Below are 18,750 nucleotides of genomic sequence, written 5' to 3' on the forward strand. Positions count from 1 at the left end.
TATCTTATAAATCTCTAATTTGGTTCTCTACTTCATCTGACCTACTGTCAATTCCCTCTAATATATTGTTTATTTCAGTTTTTTGATTCTGTATTTTGGACTGGATTTTTATTTTTATATTTTCTATCTCCATTTTTATGTTTCCTGTCTCATTGTTGAAGTTCTCCCTGAGATCATTGAACATTCTTGTAACCAGTGTTTAGAACTCTGCGTCTGGTAGATTGCTTGTCTACATTTTATTTATTTGTTTATTTATTTTCTTTTTCTTCTTGAGCTTTGTTCTGTTCTTTTATTTGGGAAATGTTTTTTGTTGCTTTTTTTTTTTTTGTCTTCCCATTTTGGCTGCCTCCCTGTGTTTGTTTCTATGTAGGCTGCTTTGCCTCCCAGTCTTAGAAGAGTGGCCTTATGTAGTAGGTGTCCTGTGGGATACAGTGGTATAGTCTCCCTGGTCACAAGATCCAGGTGCTCAGGGATTTCTCTTGTGTGTGTTGTGTGTGTCCTCTTTTTATAGCTGGAATTTGATTACTGTTTGCATGTCAGTGGGAGGGATTGACTCTCAGGCTGATTGGTTGTGAGGACTGGTTGTGCAGGGGGTGACCCTACAGAGGAGGTTTTACTTTAGCAGGGCTCTGATGCCTACCCTGTCTGCCCTTTTAGTGTGTCATCCTTGGAGGTGGCTGGGTAATGCTCCAGCCCAGTCTGAAGCTGGCCATTGGGCCTGCCAGCCCTGGGGCCTCTGTGAGGCAGCCTGCTGCAGGCTAAGCTCAGCTGCAGCCTGTGTCCTGCCCAGGGCCACCTGGTATGAGTCACAAAGCAGTCCAGAGATCGCCACTGCCTGCACTGTGTTTAGAGCTGCCTTGAGAGGCCAAACATTGAACCAAGGCGGGCTGTCACTAGTACTAGACTTAGGGCTGCTCAGCTAGAAGTAAGGGACGTACCAAAACCAGATTCTGTTTGTTTGGGTTTTATGAATCTTTGAGAGATTTTAGGAAAGTCTGTAGCATGCATCAAGGCAGGCAGTTTATACACAAAAGCCACTGGAATCAGCTTGTGTGTGCCCAAAAATTGGGTAGGGCATGGTCTCAGGGAATTAGTAAGATGGGGCAGATGAAAGGTGATAGTCAGTTTGATGGAGACTCAGATGTGGTGTCTGCCTGCGTCTGCACACAGGGAGGGGGAGGGTTCAACAAAGTAACAATGGCTTCTGCTAGCTCCTCTATCCAGGAGAAAGCAACTCCTCTAGCCCTCACCCTGAAGCTAGACAATTCAGTTTCTCCCTGTATGTCCCTGGCGCCTTTCAAGCCACTACCCCAGTGCTGGAGCTCAGAGCAAGTGAGTCCATCAGTGAATAGTCATGCACAGTCCTTTTAAAAGGTGCACCTGGGAGTGCAGCCACCCTCTGTTTCACTCAGCTACAATTTCCGCTGGTTTTCACAGCCAGAAGTTATGGGAACTTCTCTCCCAGGCACTGGAATCTTGTGCTGGGGAGGGGCTGGGACCTCTCTGCCTCAGGGGAGTACCTCCGCAGATGAGATCTTCCTCCTAATGTTTAATGGTCACACCCAGATGTAGGATCAGCCCATTCCACATCTCAACGACTCCTCCCAATCTTGAGGTGGCTTCTTCTATATGTTTATAGTTATAGGGCTTTGGTTCAGTTAGGCTTTATGTGATTCTCAGTAATGGTTGTTGTGTCATTTAGTTGTAATTTATGTGGTCCTGAGAGGAGGTGAGCACAGTGTTTATCTACTTTGCCATCTTGACTGGAAATCTTCCATGAACTAAACTTTTGTTATAGATTCTACTTTATTGTTGTATAAAAATTAGTTAAGAGCATTAACATTTGGGTTTGTTTTCTTCTAGTTGTCTTCAACACACACACATACGCACATACACAAATATACATGCATTGTAAATTGGTAACATACGGTAAAGTTTTATGTCCTTTTTAACTGTGTTTTGTTATATTATATAATTATGTTCTTTTAACTGTGATTGGTTATATCATGAGCATCTTCCTCATGTAATTGTGTAGTCTGTGAAATTTAGCTATTTAAAAAATAAAATGCAAACGTGTTCTCATACTGTGTTCCTGCTTTCAGACTTCCTTGGGATTGTGTAACCCCTAAAATGCAAGTGTAATATAGGGGAGATTCCTAGTAGAGTCACAGGAAACTGCATGGACTTTAAGGTACCTGCCAGTAGCATAAGAGCAAGCGTTAGGACCTTTCAAATCAAGTAATAAGTCTCTATCAGTAGTTAAATAGATTTTAAAATGTATTCTACCATTGAATTATTCCTTTTTTTTTTTCCTTTTAGCTGAGCCATCCTGCCACCTGTTGGCAGCTCAGCAGCAGCTCAGCTCAGGCTGGGCATCGAACTGCTGTTCCTCAGAGCTCAAACTCTTGAGCAAGCTCTTAACCAACTGAGCCACTCGGCCGGTCCCTACCATTGAATTACTTACAATTCCTTTTTTTCCCCTGTATTCATTACAATAGTAAAACCAAATCAAACCAACCAACCAAACAAAACCCCCCAAACCAAGTGAGTATTGGAAGGTGAATTATGAGGATATGTGGGAATGAGAACTCAGTACCCCCAATTAGGAGATATTTATCCATTAATCTAATTTCTCATTGTCTCTGTGTATCTGTATTTCTCTTTCTCTTAGTTAAACATTTGAAAATAGCTCTATATTCTCTTTCCAACTTCATATGCAATTTCTCTTTCGAGAGTATATAAAATATACTTGGATCCTAAGTATCAGCTAAGACATAAATGAAAGTATTGCTACTGATTATAATAACTAATATTTAATGGATGCTTAATATGGGCTGGACACTGCTCTTAGCACTTCACTGGCATTATGTTTGGTAATCTTCACAACTTTATGATGGAAATACATTATTATTTTTATTGCCCAGATGGGAAAAAAATGAGGCATAGAAAGTTATGAAGTTTTCCCAAGTGGCAGAGTCCATTTAACATTACATTGCATTTGTCCCTCAACCAACAAATGCACACAAACATCTAATGAGGCATCATAGGTTTTATAGCTCAAAACAGAAGTCCTGATGATTTACTTTCCCCAAACATGCCTTTTCAGCAATAGCAGCACTCTTAATCCAGTTGTTCAGGCAAATAGATAAAAGGAAACAAAAAGCCTGGGAATTATTTTTGAATATTCTTTTTCCTTAATGCTCCTTATCCAAGTTCCGCAAATTCAACCTACAAAATATATCCTGACAATTACGAGGTCTGACAATTGCGTTCATGAACTTGCCACTGTGCACTTACATTTGACAGCACTGTACAAACAGCTCAGTAAGGTTTCATAGCCTTGGTATATCATGTCTCACAGCTGTGTTTGTGTCAACATGTGGTGGTGTCTTGCTGAGTGGCGTTCATTATTGTTGTTGTGTGTTTTTGTGTGCCATCGTGAGAATGTCTGAGCCTGAAGTAGAGCAATGAACATTCAATTTCTTGTTAAATTTAGCAAAATTGGAAGTGAAATCAGGAACATCTTAGTCCAAATTTATGGGGATAATGCCATGAAGAAAACAATGGTGTACAAATTGAGTAAATGTTTTTCTGAGGGGAGAGAATGTGTCACTGATGAAGAGAGGTCAGGATGGCCAGAAATGAGCAGAACTGATGAAAACATTGCAAAAATTCATCGAATTGCACTTCAAAATCGTTGACTGGCTGTAAGAAGCATAGCAGATCAAGTAAACATCGATTGAGAAACAGGAAAATCTTAACTGAAAATCTTAGTATGAGAAAGGTGTGTGCAGAAATGGTCTGAAAGGCGCTCACTGATGAACAAAAGTAAAGGAGAGCCGAAGTTTGCCAAGACCTTTTGGAGAGGCAAGATGATGTTTTGGGCTGTGTTATCACTGGTGATGAAACATGGATGTACCAATACAATCCTGAAACAAAGCGTCAAAGTGCACAATGCAAGTCAGCCAATTCTCCATAACCAAAAAGTTCCATCGGTCCAAATCAAGAATCAAACGATGTTGCTAACCTTTTTTGATACCAGAGGGATTATTCACTATGAATTTGTACCAACTGGACAAACACTTAACCAAGTTTACTATTTGGAAGTGCTGAAAAGGCTGCATGAAAAAGACAAAAACGACCTGAACTTTTTGTCAACAGTTCATGCTTGGCTCTTGCATCATAACAATGCACCAGCTTACATGGCACTGTCTGTGAGGGAGTTTTTAGCCAGTAAACAAATAACTGTATTGGAACATGCTCCCTACTCACCTGATCTGGCCCCCAATGATTTCTATCTTTACCTGAAGATAAAGGAAATATTGAAAGGAAGACATTTTGATGACATTCAAGACAACAAGGGCAATACAATGACAGCTCTGATGTCCAGAAAAAGAGTTCCAAAATTGTTTTGAAGGGTGGATTAAATGCTGGCATTGGTGCATAGCTTCCCAAAGGGAGTTCTTCAAAGGTGATCATAGTGATATTCAACAATGAAGTATGTAACACTTTTTCTAGGATGAATTTACAAACATAAGTGTCAGACTTCGTATAACACTTATTGTTATCTGTACCACTGCCACCCTAGCCAAAGCCACCATCATCTCTCACCAAAACTACTAGAATAGCTCTCTGACTAGTCTCTGCTTTCATATCTCCTCTTTATAGTCTACTAATCAAACAACAGCCACAGTAATCTTTTAAAAATATACATTGGATCTCATTGCCCCTATGCTCTAAATCCTCCAATGGCTTCCTAACATACATAGACGACATCCATACTCCTTGCCACATCCTGTACAGTCTGCATGACCTGGCCTTGTGTGCTTCTCCATCATCACAGCTGATCCCAATCTGTTGCTCCTATTTTATTCTAGCCACATTGACCTTCTTGGGATGAATGAAGTTCATCCTTGCGCCAGCCTCTTTAAACTTGCTGTTTTCTCTGTTTTAAATGCCCTTTCCTGAGATCTTGACATGGCTTCATCCCTTGTGTCAGCAAGGCCTCTGCTCAAATGTCACCTTCTCAGAAAATCCTTCCCTGATCACCATCTGTTTTAGAATCTTCTACCTGAAATTGAATTACTTATTAATTTACCCTATTTGTTGCAGTGGGGGTCCTGAAAATGTTTAACTAGCTTGCCAGGGGGTAAAAAAAAAAATAAATTGTAGTGTTAGCCAATTTCCATGGTGTAAATATTCCCATCAGGGCTGATTTCAAGTTACAATGATGTCATTCAACAAGGAATTGGGAAGAGATACTCACAACAGGCTTTTGGAAAGCCAGTGCAAGCTGGCTCCAGCACACCTTTGGTGCACTGTCTGTGTTTCTAGAATATAAAGCAACTTCGACATGAGAAAGTAACTTTATTATCTTCACCACTGTATTTCAACACCTAGGTGAGAGACTAGCACAATAAATAATGCATTGCTCAATAATATTTCTAGAATAAACTAATTTGAGAACTAGTCAATATTTTACTCTGTGGGACTTTAAAATATGTATAGAAGTGCAGAATATTATAGTCTGTATTAAGAATTTTGGAAAACCCAAAGGTAAGAGTAATGCTAGCCAAAGCAGATTTGATTGCAGGTATAAGTGTCCTTCCCACCCTTCTTAATCAAGGAGCCACCCCAAATCCCATTTGAATATTCCCTTTTAAACCTTCCTAAAGAGATTATTGAGAATGTAGACATTTAAATAGATTCTCCTCACAGCTTAATAATTTCATTTATGTTTAGGCTGCAAAAATTGATCTGAATTTTGTCCAGTATGCTGTGTACTTTTAGCATTTGATGCATGTCTAAAATGTCGATGTCAAGAATATCTACAATTAAAATCATGACCTTCTTTTAGTGTGCATTATAGCTTTTAGTTTATGACCTAGATGCAAAAAAAGGACTACACTTAAGAATTTTAATACTCATACTGCTATTCACCACTTCTCTCCGTGATGGTACTTGATAGTATCTTATGCTGCACAGGCAAAAAAATGGGAGTCTCCTCCACACACAGTGTATGTAAAGTCTACTTTTAACAAGTGTCTGTAGTTACTACCTGTTGTTTGTGGTTACTACTTATAATATCATTCTATATTCACTGCAGACATGAAGTTTAGGATAAGAAAAAGTTAAACCTCTACCCTTCATACCTTTTATTAATATAATGCTTTGTTAATAGCTACAGCTATTTAGCAACATCCGCAGCATATTTCGATTTAACAGAATCTTGACTTCATAATGAAGCACTTCATTAGAGCATCTCTGTTTACAATTATCCTCCCACATATGCTTATGGTCGAACTGATGGGTGTTCAGTTGCCATTCATTCTATGCTGTTTAGATGGATTCAGTTTATAGTGTCAGAATTTACTACTGATGATCTTGAAGCTTTACCATTTGGTATTGAGAAATTGTAGCCAAACTGCTCAAGAAGTCCTTGGATTATTATGTTTTATGCTTTTGGTATCACAAAGGAGAGAGAGCTTGATACCATAGTGGTGAAATGCTACATCTGTTTCCCAAAGATATATTCTTTAAGATTTGTGTCTAGACATTGTGATTAAATGTTCTATTGAATAGTGATTTCAGAATCAGGATTCAAGGACACATTTTATCATCCTTTAAATGTAAACGTGTGTGGGATTTTTCTAATGAAGGCTTTTACATAAATTAATTATATTAAAGGCTGATTGAATGCTCACAGAAGGACACTTGGTACTGTAGAAAGTGTCCAACATCATTTGTTCCCATTCTTATAACCATGACTTTTTTCCTAAACTTTTTAATTGGAAGGATTTCAGTGTTAGAAAATTGTTCTATGAAACTTTTTAACCTTTTCAGTTTTTCTTCCTGCAGTCTCAGTCCTAGTTTGATTAGCCTGGATTCTCTCTAGTGGTGAGAGTTTTTAAAAAAAAAAGATTTTTTAAATCAGGTGCAACCAACTAGTCCTACATGGAGAGCTTTGGGAAGTCCTTGAGCAGGGCTTTTGTTTGTGAGGGTCACATAGAGGATACAGTGGAACTCAAAGTGTTCTGTGCATGCTCTGGATCCTTTTGAAGCTTCAGTGATCTAGCCCTTAGCATGTCATAACTCATGTTTGACCTGACACCACCCAACTTATATTATGATTTGGTGAATTTCTTACAAAAGAATCAGGAGAAATTAGGCAGAATACAAAGAGGGAAGAATTTGTAGGGTGGCTATTGTAAGAACTTTGTCATATTGTCCTCTTAAAATGGTATCTTTTCAGAAATATTCATCATAGCTTCTTGGCACTCAGTCTTTAGAAAATGTCTATATGGTTATATGAGTGTCATCAACTATCCTTATTTTTAAATTGCAGCCAGAATGACATCAGGCTCTAAAGCTTTCTCATTTTTTATTCTCTTTACACTCTTCATTTCCCTGGCAAGTGAGGTCACCTCTTTAAAATTTTGGGAAAAGGCTAGCTTGATAAACCTTGGAAGAATGCTGTCTCTTGCAAATGTTCCTTTCAGAAGGAGACTATGTGGTTTAGACATATTTAAAATTGTTATCTTAGTAGAATTTCCTCTCTGTCTATGATGAGGGATGTGTCACTTGCACTTATTCATGTTATATGGTAGTTAGGTAGGTTCGCCCTTTAGGTACTTGTAGAAATCACCTCATGGAGATAGGATGACTCCATGAAAGAAGCTGTAGGCATGAATCTACAGGCTGAGCGGGACTGTTGAAGACAGGATATTCTGGATATCACTCAGTCACCGGGTTGCCAGGAGCCAGAGCTGACTCAATGGCACGTGCACAGAAGTCACCTCGGAGGTTTCTTAAATCATTCCAGAGGTGGTATTCTATTTTTGATCACCTATGCAACTGAATATTAAAAAAAACAATTAAGCACCTGTTATGTGTAAGGCGTTATGATATATTTATAGAGTTTTTTTCCTGCTAGCAACTTATAACTTAGTTTGGTGGTAAGAGAAGGACAAAATTTCTTCTTTAAAAAGCAAAATTAAATTGTCATAAGAGATGTTCAGTTGTTAGTTTAAAATATAAAATGGGATGTAATAATGTGGTTAGTTTAGAAATTAAGATGTGGAAAATATCTGTATAAAGAAGTTTGTTGAAATGTTTATAGACATGAAAGGTATTATTATGCAGAAAGCAAAATTAGACAAAATTGGCCTACAAACTTGTTCCATAATTTACTAGTCATGTGAAGTAGGAATAAGTTACCTAGTGTATCAATTTTCCATTATTGACATAACAGATTGCTAAAATTTAGTGGCTTAAAACAACACAAGTTTATTATCTTACAGTTTAATAGGTTAGAAGTCTGACATGAGCCTTATTGAGCTGAAATCCAGGTGTGGGCAGGATTGGATTCCCTATGGAGGCTCTAGAATCCATTACCTTGTTTTTTTCTAGCTTCTACAGGCTACCAGCATTCCTTGGCTCATGGCCGCTTCTTCCATCCGCAAAGCCAAAAATAGGATGAGTACTTATCTTGTTCCAACACTCTGACCTCCTCTTTTGCTTCTGTCTTCTGTGTTTAAGGGTGTTTGTATTTACATTGAGCCCACACGTATCACCCAGCATTACCTTCCCATCTCAAGGTGTTTAACTAGATTATATCTGCAGAGTCCCCTTTGCCATATAAAGTAACATATGTACAGGTTCCAGGGATTACGATCTGATCTTAATCTTTGAGGGGCCATTATTCTTGTTGCGACATCTACTCTCTCTCATTGCAATGTTCTTGTCAGTTCCTACCTATCTCATAGGGCTCTTGTTAGCAGAAAGAAACCTCTGTATGCTGAAGTACTTGGAAAAAACTAGGCCCTAAGTAAAATGTTACTTTCTCTACAGAAAGACTCATTAGAAAATAAAACACTGGACACACCTTTGTTAAGGAAACTTGAATTATGCAGGAGCACCCACAGCAGAAGCATCCACACAGGGCTTGGAGAGAACTTCAGATAGTGCTGTCTCTTCTGAATACTCCTCTGCCTTCACGTGCTCCTCTCCCATTGTTTATTTTCCATTCTAGGCAAAAGCTGTCTTAGGAAAATATTTTTTGCTTTTTAAAAAATTCCTGAATTATAAATAAATACCATTTTTCAAAAATAAAGTTTCAAAAAGGGGGAGAAAATATAGTCAAAGTTCAAAGGCTATAGAGGCTTCAAAGAAGATGCGGATGGAGGGAAAAAAAAAATATATATATATGAGTTTTCCATCCAGGTTGCGTGCAACTCTTCTGAAAGTGATTCAAGTAGGGTGGTGGGTAGGGCATGGGCAACAGGGGTGGTAAAGCCATAAACAGAGGGTACAGGCTATTGTTAAGAACATCTCTAGAAAAGGACAAGAAAGTGGGACAATATATAAGCATGAAAATAGCTGATGCTATTTCATTTCTAATAGCTGGAAATGAATATGTGTTAAGTGACTCTGATCTGTTGAAAGAATTCATGAGCTGAGATCAGAAAGTTTCATCTGTCTTTGATTTGCGATTCTACACTGTTAATGTTATATGCCTAACTCTTCTCATCACTACAAATCTTTGCTATTATTCCCTAAATGCTTTGAACTAGAGTGATTCATTCATGTCTGCAATGCCATAAATTGGGGAATATGTAGGTTCTTACCCTGGTAACTATAGAAACACAAAAACAAAGGGAATGCCAGGTTTTTCTCCAGGGTGAATACATTTGAGAAGGCAAGCTTTAAACTTCCACATGTCTGATTGTCTGTGATTCACACCAATATTGTGCTCTGTGATGCCTTCATCGAAAGGACTGTTATGTTCTATGGGGGACTCAACTTACCTGGTCTTTTACAGTAGCTGCTGTGAAATCCATGCTGTGCCAATGGCTTGTTCACAGGAGGCAGGTCAAACTTTTGAAATTGTAGATTGTTTCATATGAGGGAGAATTATGAGAGGAGCGAATACATGTCAAGGGTAATACTAAAGAGAAAGAAAATGCTTGTCTGAGCTTTACCTGTAGCTGACATTGTTAAACATGATAGCCACGTAACGAAGCATAGAGTACTAAATGCATTAATAAGCTGAGGGAGGGCCTTATTCATTCCAATGTGGATTCTATTCACTCATGTTACCAGTTTTCTTCAGACTGGGCTAAAATTATGATACCTGCTGGGCTAGCAATGCCCTTTAGAATTGGTAGTTGTTTTGAAAAAATTATGAAGATCCATTTTTTGAGCTCAGAATGCAGTGTAGTCACAGTATGAATCAGAGTTAACCATGCATCAAGATAATAAAGAAAACGCATTAAATGTTTGCTCTTTAAGAGCAAGCACTAAATTAGCAGTATTGGTAAAATCATTATGTGAATGAGAATTTTTACTCAAATGAGATGTATTAGTAATCTTTTTATACTGATTATGAAAATTTCATAACATCCACGTGTATCTCTGTGGAACCATTTACATGCTCCTTTACTACTGTTTTGCATGTAAACTGATAAATTTAAGAGATTTACTCTAATTCAGGTTCACTTTTTTTGGCATGACTACTTTATAGATGGTGCTCTGTGGTTCCATCACACTTCAGGAAATGTCCAGGTTTAGATTTTGCGATGTTAGTGGCCATAGGTCCATCACTGGAGAGATCCCTTTTGTTGTAAACAATAGCATCCTATATAACTACAATTTTCTCCATGTGGCTTTTTTATTTAACAATATATCCCTCCACTTGTTGCCCGTCCATCTCAGATTTTCTTGGCTATTCTTGCTTTATAATTCTTTCAAGTCAACTTTATAATCAACTTGTCCAGCTCTAGAGGGAAAAAGAAAACTATTTTTAATGAAAAATGAAATTACTTTACATCTATATATTAACTTGGGGGGGCTGAAAAGTAACATTAATTTTCAGAGCTAGAAGTTGAGATTTTTCTCTTGCAGTGTGAGGTAGAGAAATCCTTCAAATACTTACCCATGAGTAGTTAGGCAATGATTAAAACCCTTTTAAAAAACAATTTCACCAAATAATTGAACATTTTATCTTCAAAGGATTATCATTAGTCATCCAGCTGGATTACTGTTTCTTAGAAATTTGAAGTGGTAGAGTAATTCATTTTAAAATGTTTAAACTTTGCATGAGTTTAATGTGAGTATAAAAAATCTGTTTTAATTGAGGGCAGAGTGTTTCTGTCTCTCTGGCAACATGGGAATCACTTATCCTGAGGTGAATTCGCTCATTTGCTTACCTGCAACTCATTAGATTCACACACAGCAACTGTGGTATACACTTGGGGATGGGTGGGGAGAATAAATAGGCTGCACATTAGAAATGAGTGACAAATACAAATCATTTCAGTATGTGAAATTATTGTAAAGGTATTTGTCTAGAAGAAAGTACAAGGTCTGAGGGGACTGTCCTTTTGGACTCCCCATTACATTATTTTATGTTTTTTGAAATACGTGTAAGTTTATAAGGGGCCATAAAACTCACCCAGAATGTAATAATTGGATGTATTTTCATGTTAATTTTTTTAAAGTTTAGATTATCATTTAAACACGTGTTGGAGCTTGACTTAAACTTAGGTCTAATAATAGTAGTATCAAAATCTGTATGATGGTCTCTTCAAAGAATTTTTAAGATGATAATGAGCCATTGATTTTCTGTGACTGCTCAGAAATGTTTACTGGAGAATAAGAACTTGGTGACACGGGGTTTGGTGGGGGTGGGTCTTTGAGTGAATCTTCTATTGTACTTGGACTTCCAATGAATTCCCTACATTCAGCCCCATTTCTCATCCCTGCTTCTGGTCAGACCTGCTGCTGTGAGTTTCTGGTGGACTTCTCCTGGGGCAACAACCACTCTGAGTACTTTAGACCATGACCTCTGCTCTCCTTCATCAGCCAACTGTCATGGACCTTCCAGAAAAATGCTGAACTTCCCTCATCCTCTTCTGTTTGTTGTTATTGGTTTCTATTTTATTTCTTTATTTTCTCTTTTGAAGTCTCAGGTGAAAGAGCAGATAGTATAAATTACATCCATCAAGTCCAATACAGAAACATATACACATTTCTATAAAGCTTCTGAGATTATTCCAATGGGTACTAAGCTTGAAAGCTCATGATTTCTAGGCTCCTTTCTGATATTTTGTAACTCCCATTACTTTCTGAAATCCAACATACCTATATGGATAAATAAGAGAATTTGATAAGCATGATTTTAGAACTAAGAATACAGGTGAATTTTCAAAATATATTAGAGATGGCAGCACAGCACATGGACATGTTAAAATTCATATCATGGGCAAGAGCAGTTTCTAGAACATTGCAAAGCCTCTTTCACAATTAAGCAGTTCCGTTGTGTAGACTTTCTATAGGAAGTTCACAGGCAGACAGTCATGTGGGAAAAGAGACAGGGCTCAACATGGACAAAATTAAGTGGCCACATATTGTTCTCTTGAGAGATTAGGAAAGAAGAAGTGGAAGAGGGTAATTAAGGTCAAGTTCTATGAGAAGGATGAATTGTCATCTTCTTTAGAGAGTGACCTTCGTTAGTATTTTCATGCCTTTCTTGGGGATTTGACTAGAAGAGACAGAAGTCCATAGCTTTGTTTCATCATTAAGGATTCATACTTTGGCCTGGTTCTCTTAATTGTGTGCCAGTGACACTCAGAATATCTAACCACTATACTCTACAGCTGAGACTAATATAATGCTGAATGTCAACTGTAATTTAAAAAAAAAAATTAAGAAAAAAAAAAGCCACAGTAAAATCTCCGAAACATTATTTTTTTGGTAGCATTGTTCTAGTTTTGTGATTCTTCAAAGGACAAAGGAACTAGGATAAGCTATGATAGAGTCATACAGAGTCATAGCAGAGAATATTTCAAAAATATCCAGACCTAGCAATTCATGAGCTAGAAATTGGTTCTAGATATCAGACTTATCTACATGGGTTATAGATGAGCCAAGATATTCAGCCCCAGGGTAGCACAGAGTGGCCAAAGTCCCTAGGATGCTCACTTTCATCTTTGAGGTCTCCTCTTTTAACCCCTGTGCTGTACCAATATTGTATCTCAGCCATGGTATGACAATATTGGCAAACATCATTGTATGCGGTGGTCATTATATGTTACTTGTTACTTTGGGATTGAAGGATTCTTTAGAAAGACTCTGTTGTCCAATTTTACCCTAAAAGAGATCAAGTTTGAAATGCACTGCCTGTCATAGCAGGAACATCTAATGCAATTCTGGATCAATGAAGTAATTACGTATTATTTTGGTAGGTGACATACAAATGGGATATGAAATAGAAAGTTCACTTTGTTATGTGTAAAATGTGAAACATTTGGTATTATTTCAAAAGTTATTTTGGATTTTTTCTTTATGCACCAAGTTTGTGAAAAGTGCCCACCAACAGAGAAAAATCTGGCAATTGTGTGTTGATATCTAAGGTTCATCAAAGCCTACCCGTTGTGGCATTTTTATGTTTCTTATAATGAGGTGTTTGCTCTCCTTGTTGCACCCCATGTAGATTAGGGTTTTATTAACCTGGAAATAAGGTTTTATGACTACTGATTTTGAAGAGTCTTTATATTGAAAACAGAAGACATAGTTTATAAAGTAGCACAGGTACAGTGGAGAATTATTCTATTAGAATCATTAAAATGGGCGTACTTAGAAAAATCACTGTTAAAATTTTCACAGCCGTTCTCAGATTCCTTCAAATAAGATTTTCAATAATGCTGCCTACCACATTTTTTAAAAGTTTATTCAAAACGCTGCATGCCAACTAATTTAATTAATTTTGCATGAAATGTGAAAGAATCCATAGAAAACAAATGAAAGAGGAATACTGTTTTGAAATGGGACTCTTCTAATATTCTCTAAGGAAATGACTACTTTTCCATGTCACTTAATGTTGGCTGTTATACTAAAGTATAGAAAGAGTCTGTAGGGTTTCTAGTATAACTGTTTTCCATGGACTTCATCTGTTATTTCAGAAACAACACAGAAGCTCCTGAGTCGTACATCTTTATTGTAGCTCCAAGAGAATTTGGCCTCTTCCTGTATTTGTTTTCTGAACTGTCTTTTAAACAAAATTCTTTATTGATAACCTCAGTGTATTTTTACTCTTTCTATCTTTCTGAGTACCTGTGATCTCTAATTATTTTGCTAATTTTGTTTGTTTGTTTTCTATATAAAAAAAATCTCTGAGCATTTTTTTTTTCCTGGAAGAAAAGATGCTAATCTGAGATATTTATAGTGTTGTTTTTTTTTTTTTTCCCTAGAGAATATGCAGTGTTTTGTACTCATTATCTCCGTATCTCTTCGGTTTTGACTTTTAAAAAGAAACATTGGGAAACAGGATAAAAGAGTTTAAGTAACTTCTCAGCTCATAGAAACATAATAGGATGAACACCCAAGCAATGCATATCTTAGTTACTGTAAGCGACAAAATAGGCTGGTGTTGACTGGGATTCAAGCTTGAACAACAAGAACAACAAGAACAACAAAAAACATTGTTAAGTTTATAGAAGTAACGTGGAAGCATGTTACAATGATTTTGGTTCTTCAACCGAATCTAATAAATGTTGAATGCAGGTTATTTCAAACAGATTATAATAAGGATAGCATCTCTGACATTTAGGAGCTCACAATTTAGTTATTTGTATTTTTTATCATTTGTCAAAAATACTTTAGGATTACCAGAAATTAGGACTGGATGTTTCATATTTATAATAGAGACAACGATCTGTCTGTGTTGTATAAGGTTAATCAATAGGTATATTCTCCAGCAAATTTCTTTATGAAGAAATTTCATGTGAATGAGTTGTTGGATATGGAGTGTCTAAAATAATTTCTTATGAATAATACCTTAAAAATGCAAAAATAGCAAGTATTTTGGATAATGGTTGATGAACTATGTTCCATCTTACTCCTAATCTTATCCTTTCAATACTTATTTGCTTTAATTTTTCTTTATTTTAAAAGTAATTTTATTAAGAACTAAGACATTTATGTTAATTAATTAATATAATAGGGTTTAGATAAAAAGTAAAAACTCTCCTCCTTCTCTCCTTGATTCCTTGTTTTCAAACCCCAGAGGTAACAGCTTTAATATATTCATGTATATTTTTCCCCAAAAGGTCTAAGTGTATTCAAATATTTATATGCACAAACATAGATAAGTGTGTCTACCTACAATTATACTTATCTGCATATCATTGTAAATATAGATTCATAGTATTTCCCTGGAATGACATTCAATAAACAGAGCAAAGTCCAGACCAATCGGAACAGATGTCTTGGCTGTTCCTGACTGTGCTGAGATAACCAGATGGTCTCAGGGGAGAGGAAGCATTTGGGAGGCTTGGGCTGCAGCAATTCACCCACAAGTACAAAACTATTTAAGTATTCTATCCACCAGTTTTTCTACAACTGTACCTAAAAAGCAAGTATCAAACCTAATTTCAATCATCTAATGGCTGGTGGTTTTTCCCTCACTGCACACAAGTGTGTCGGCCTCCTAGTAAAGATCTCAGAAGACCTCAGACCATTTCAGAAGACCTCCATCAGATCCACTCAGATTGCCCCTTCATACCAACTTTTCATATTTATAAGTTCAACCCCTTAGAGTTTACCATAGATATTGTACCTGTATTCATGAAGGTCTATGTCAAAACTATGAAGCAGATAACATTTATTTCTAGTACACTCCTTTCAGGGTTCCCTCTGTGGCCCAGCAGAAGCATGAATCACATTTTAGTGGGCCTGTCTTCCCAATTGAACTCTTCCAGTGACCCCAATCACCCAGAACTTGGAGCTGTTAGGCTCCCCATATCCCATAACATTTACTAAACATGAACATATCATGTTGCTTTATTAGTAGTATATTTTTCATAAATCTCATTATTATAATATATTATCAGCCCATGGATGGTGGGACTGTAAGTTAAATTAATTCATATCTATCTTTCTACCCAGGACATTGCATATAAATGTTACTCAATGTTTCTACATTATTCTTTTGAACTTATGGGCTGCATTGGTAAAGACACACACACGTACTATCACAAAGCATCCAGAGTATTTACTTTTACGTCTTCACATTTTATGTAGATGTGAAAACAGATGATTGCCACATTACCCTCTATTGTCACTCTGATGCCTTTCTTTATCCTTCCCCCCTTTTTAAAACACATTTACCTCTTGTACTGAAGGTACAGAAACTGTTCATTTAATATGTTCCAGTTTTAGTCAGTTGTCTGCTATACCAGAAGTTCTTCTCCGTTATTTTCTATTTCGGAATGTAGAGGAAGTGACATTTATTATTCACTGTCAAGTCCTTTCCAGGTACTTTGCGCACATTATTTCATTTAATTCAGATTGTCTTTCAGTTGAGTACTTATTATTGACCCTAATTGACAGAAAAGAAAGCTAAGAGTTAGAAAAGTAAAATGATATTCCTCAGGTCACATAAATGCTGAGGGCACAATTGTAACACAGGACTGTGCCTCCAAAACCCTGTGTTGTTTTGCTGCACCCCACTAGTTCCATCTAAGTGATCATTTTCAGAGGTTTAGGTAATATAAGTTAGCATATTTTCTAAACTATTGAGCGCTATCATCCACACATGGAATTTCTAACTCATACTTTATATCCTCTAACACAGTAAGATGAGTAAATTGGTATGTCATGAATGCTTTAGGTGATTGTGTTTATAGTGGAACTTTTAAAAATTAGGTGAAATGGTGTCAATGAGTTGCTAGAGGACTAAAATCCAATCTTAACCCATTTCTTTTAAAGACATGGCTGTCAAAATGTCATCTTTGCAAAAAGGTATTAAATATTAAAATGTAACAGTAAAATCATTTCAGAGAACATAAAGCATTATGGAATAAAATCTGAAATGAAATCTGTTGTAGCATTAAGCCTTATAGTTGATATAAAATGGTGAGAATACTCTGGAATTCAAAGGTACACATTGTTGTCACTCTTCCGCAGGTGTTCCAGATTGCGTATGTGATTGTGAAAGCAGCTAATTCTCCTCGGCCTGGAAACTGGATTTTGGAACGCTCACTCGATGATGTTGAATACAAGCCCTGGCAGTATCATGCTGTGACGGATGCAGAGTGCCTAACCCTCTACAATATTTATCCCCGCACTGGACCACCATCATATGCCAAAGACGATGAGGTCATCTGCACTTCATTTTATTCCAAGATACACCCCTTAGAAAATGGAGAGGTAAGATGAGAAAACTCACCACAAGTACATTTAAGATGGCAAAATAAGGCTGTCAGAAAGATGTGAAGATATCAGTAATTGGTGTCAGGGAGACTTTAAAATAGGATTTTAGCAGAAGTATGTTTAAATGAGTTATTAAATAAAAAGGAAAAACCCAGGTGATTAGAATTTTAACTGCCTTCATCTAGTATGTATCTCACATTTCCAATAAAGATCAGAGAAGAGGAAATGGGTTTCAACTGGAATGTCAATGATTCATTTTGCATAGAAAGAGAGTTTTCTGAGATAAAAGTTTGTAATGATTGGAGAAGGATTGAGACTTTAAAGGAAGTCTTAGTTGTGTGTACTCTGGTCTGAAGATGATGGGGACAAAAGAGGTGAATTTTGGAAGAAATATAATTCACACAAAAGACCTAGATAAAAGGGAATTCTTTGTATGTTTTTCTGCTCCCACCACATAGGGCTACAGTGGGGTTTCCTTTCTTTGATCAGGCTTTGCTTATTATATACACTTAATTTAAAAGTGTTCCACTTCTCTGTAGCGTCTTTTATCCTGTGGTTAAGATTTTAGATTCATTCATTGCCTTTAAATCACAGATTCAAACCATGGCTTAACCTGTTTGTTATCAGCTGTGTGACTTGAATCAGGCTTAAATTCTCTGTGCTTAGTTTTGTCTCCCGTAAATTGTGAACAATAATAATAGCTCTTCATATGATTGTCAAGAAGATTAAATAAATTATTATATTTAAAGCATTAGAGCAGAGCTTACATATATATATATATATATATATATATATATATATACACTAAATGCTCTGTAAGCATTAACTATTTTTGTTGCTGAAATAACTATTGTGTAGTTATTATTATTATTATTATTATTATTATTAGTCTCCTCTGAAATACGCAAACTTTGACTTAATGGCTCTTTTGGATTCTGTAATTATGTTTCCCCAATTTGTCTCCCCTTAGCGTATGTTGTCTACCTCCTTCTGTCCTACATGCTTATGTACATCCCTATTTATACTCATGTCTGATAGTCTCTCCTTAATAGTCCACACACCTGAAGCTAGTATCATTTTTATATTCACATTTCCAGAAAACCCATATTCATAATTCCATCATGTCCACCTCAGCCAATGTAGGGTTATCTCCTTAAATACTTCTGGGACAAAGTTTGATGTTTGACATAAATCTATCACACTGTCTTTTGGCACTATTATTCTATGAATGTATCACAGTGTCTCACTGTATTTCATATTCCATGTTTAAAAAATATCAGTTTTGGGGAAAAAAATTCCAAATGGTGCTCTCAGCAGAAATCTCAATCTGCCAGATAACAAGTAGTCAAATACAGTGAGTCAAACAGCTGTTTAACCTGCTTTGTGCCTAGAGGTATCCAATTCCTGACCAGAGTGGCCTGAGGATATGGGGAGAGTAGGGAGGGAGTACAGAGAAAATATATTTGAGTTGAATTTTTATTATTTTTCTCCTGGATCCAGTGTTTAGGAATAATAATTATCTAATATTTATAATATTTA

General features: G+C 36.6%; 1 protein-coding gene across 1 annotated transcript in view; it reads left to right on the forward strand.

The window, feature by feature from the left end:
• LAMA2 (laminin subunit alpha 2) overlaps positions 1–18,750 on the forward strand; it is a gene marked incomplete at its 5' end in the record, with an annotated part of 435,223 nt that overhangs the window by 20,215 nt on the left and 396,258 nt on the right. Inside the window, one exon of the mRNA XM_019630849.1 lies at positions 16,966–17,208. Within this exon, the coding sequence (XP_019486394.1) occupies positions 16,966–17,208 (243 nt within the window). The remainder of the gene's footprint in view (positions 1–16,965; positions 17,209–18,750) is intronic.

The sequence above is a fragment of the Hipposideros armiger genome, unplaced genomic scaffold, assembly GCF_001890085.2.
Source record: "Hipposideros armiger isolate ML-2016 unplaced genomic scaffold, ASM189008v1 scaffold_957, whole genome shotgun sequence".
Classification (NCBI taxonomy): Eukaryota; Metazoa; Chordata; class Mammalia; order Chiroptera; family Hipposideridae; genus Hipposideros; species Hipposideros armiger.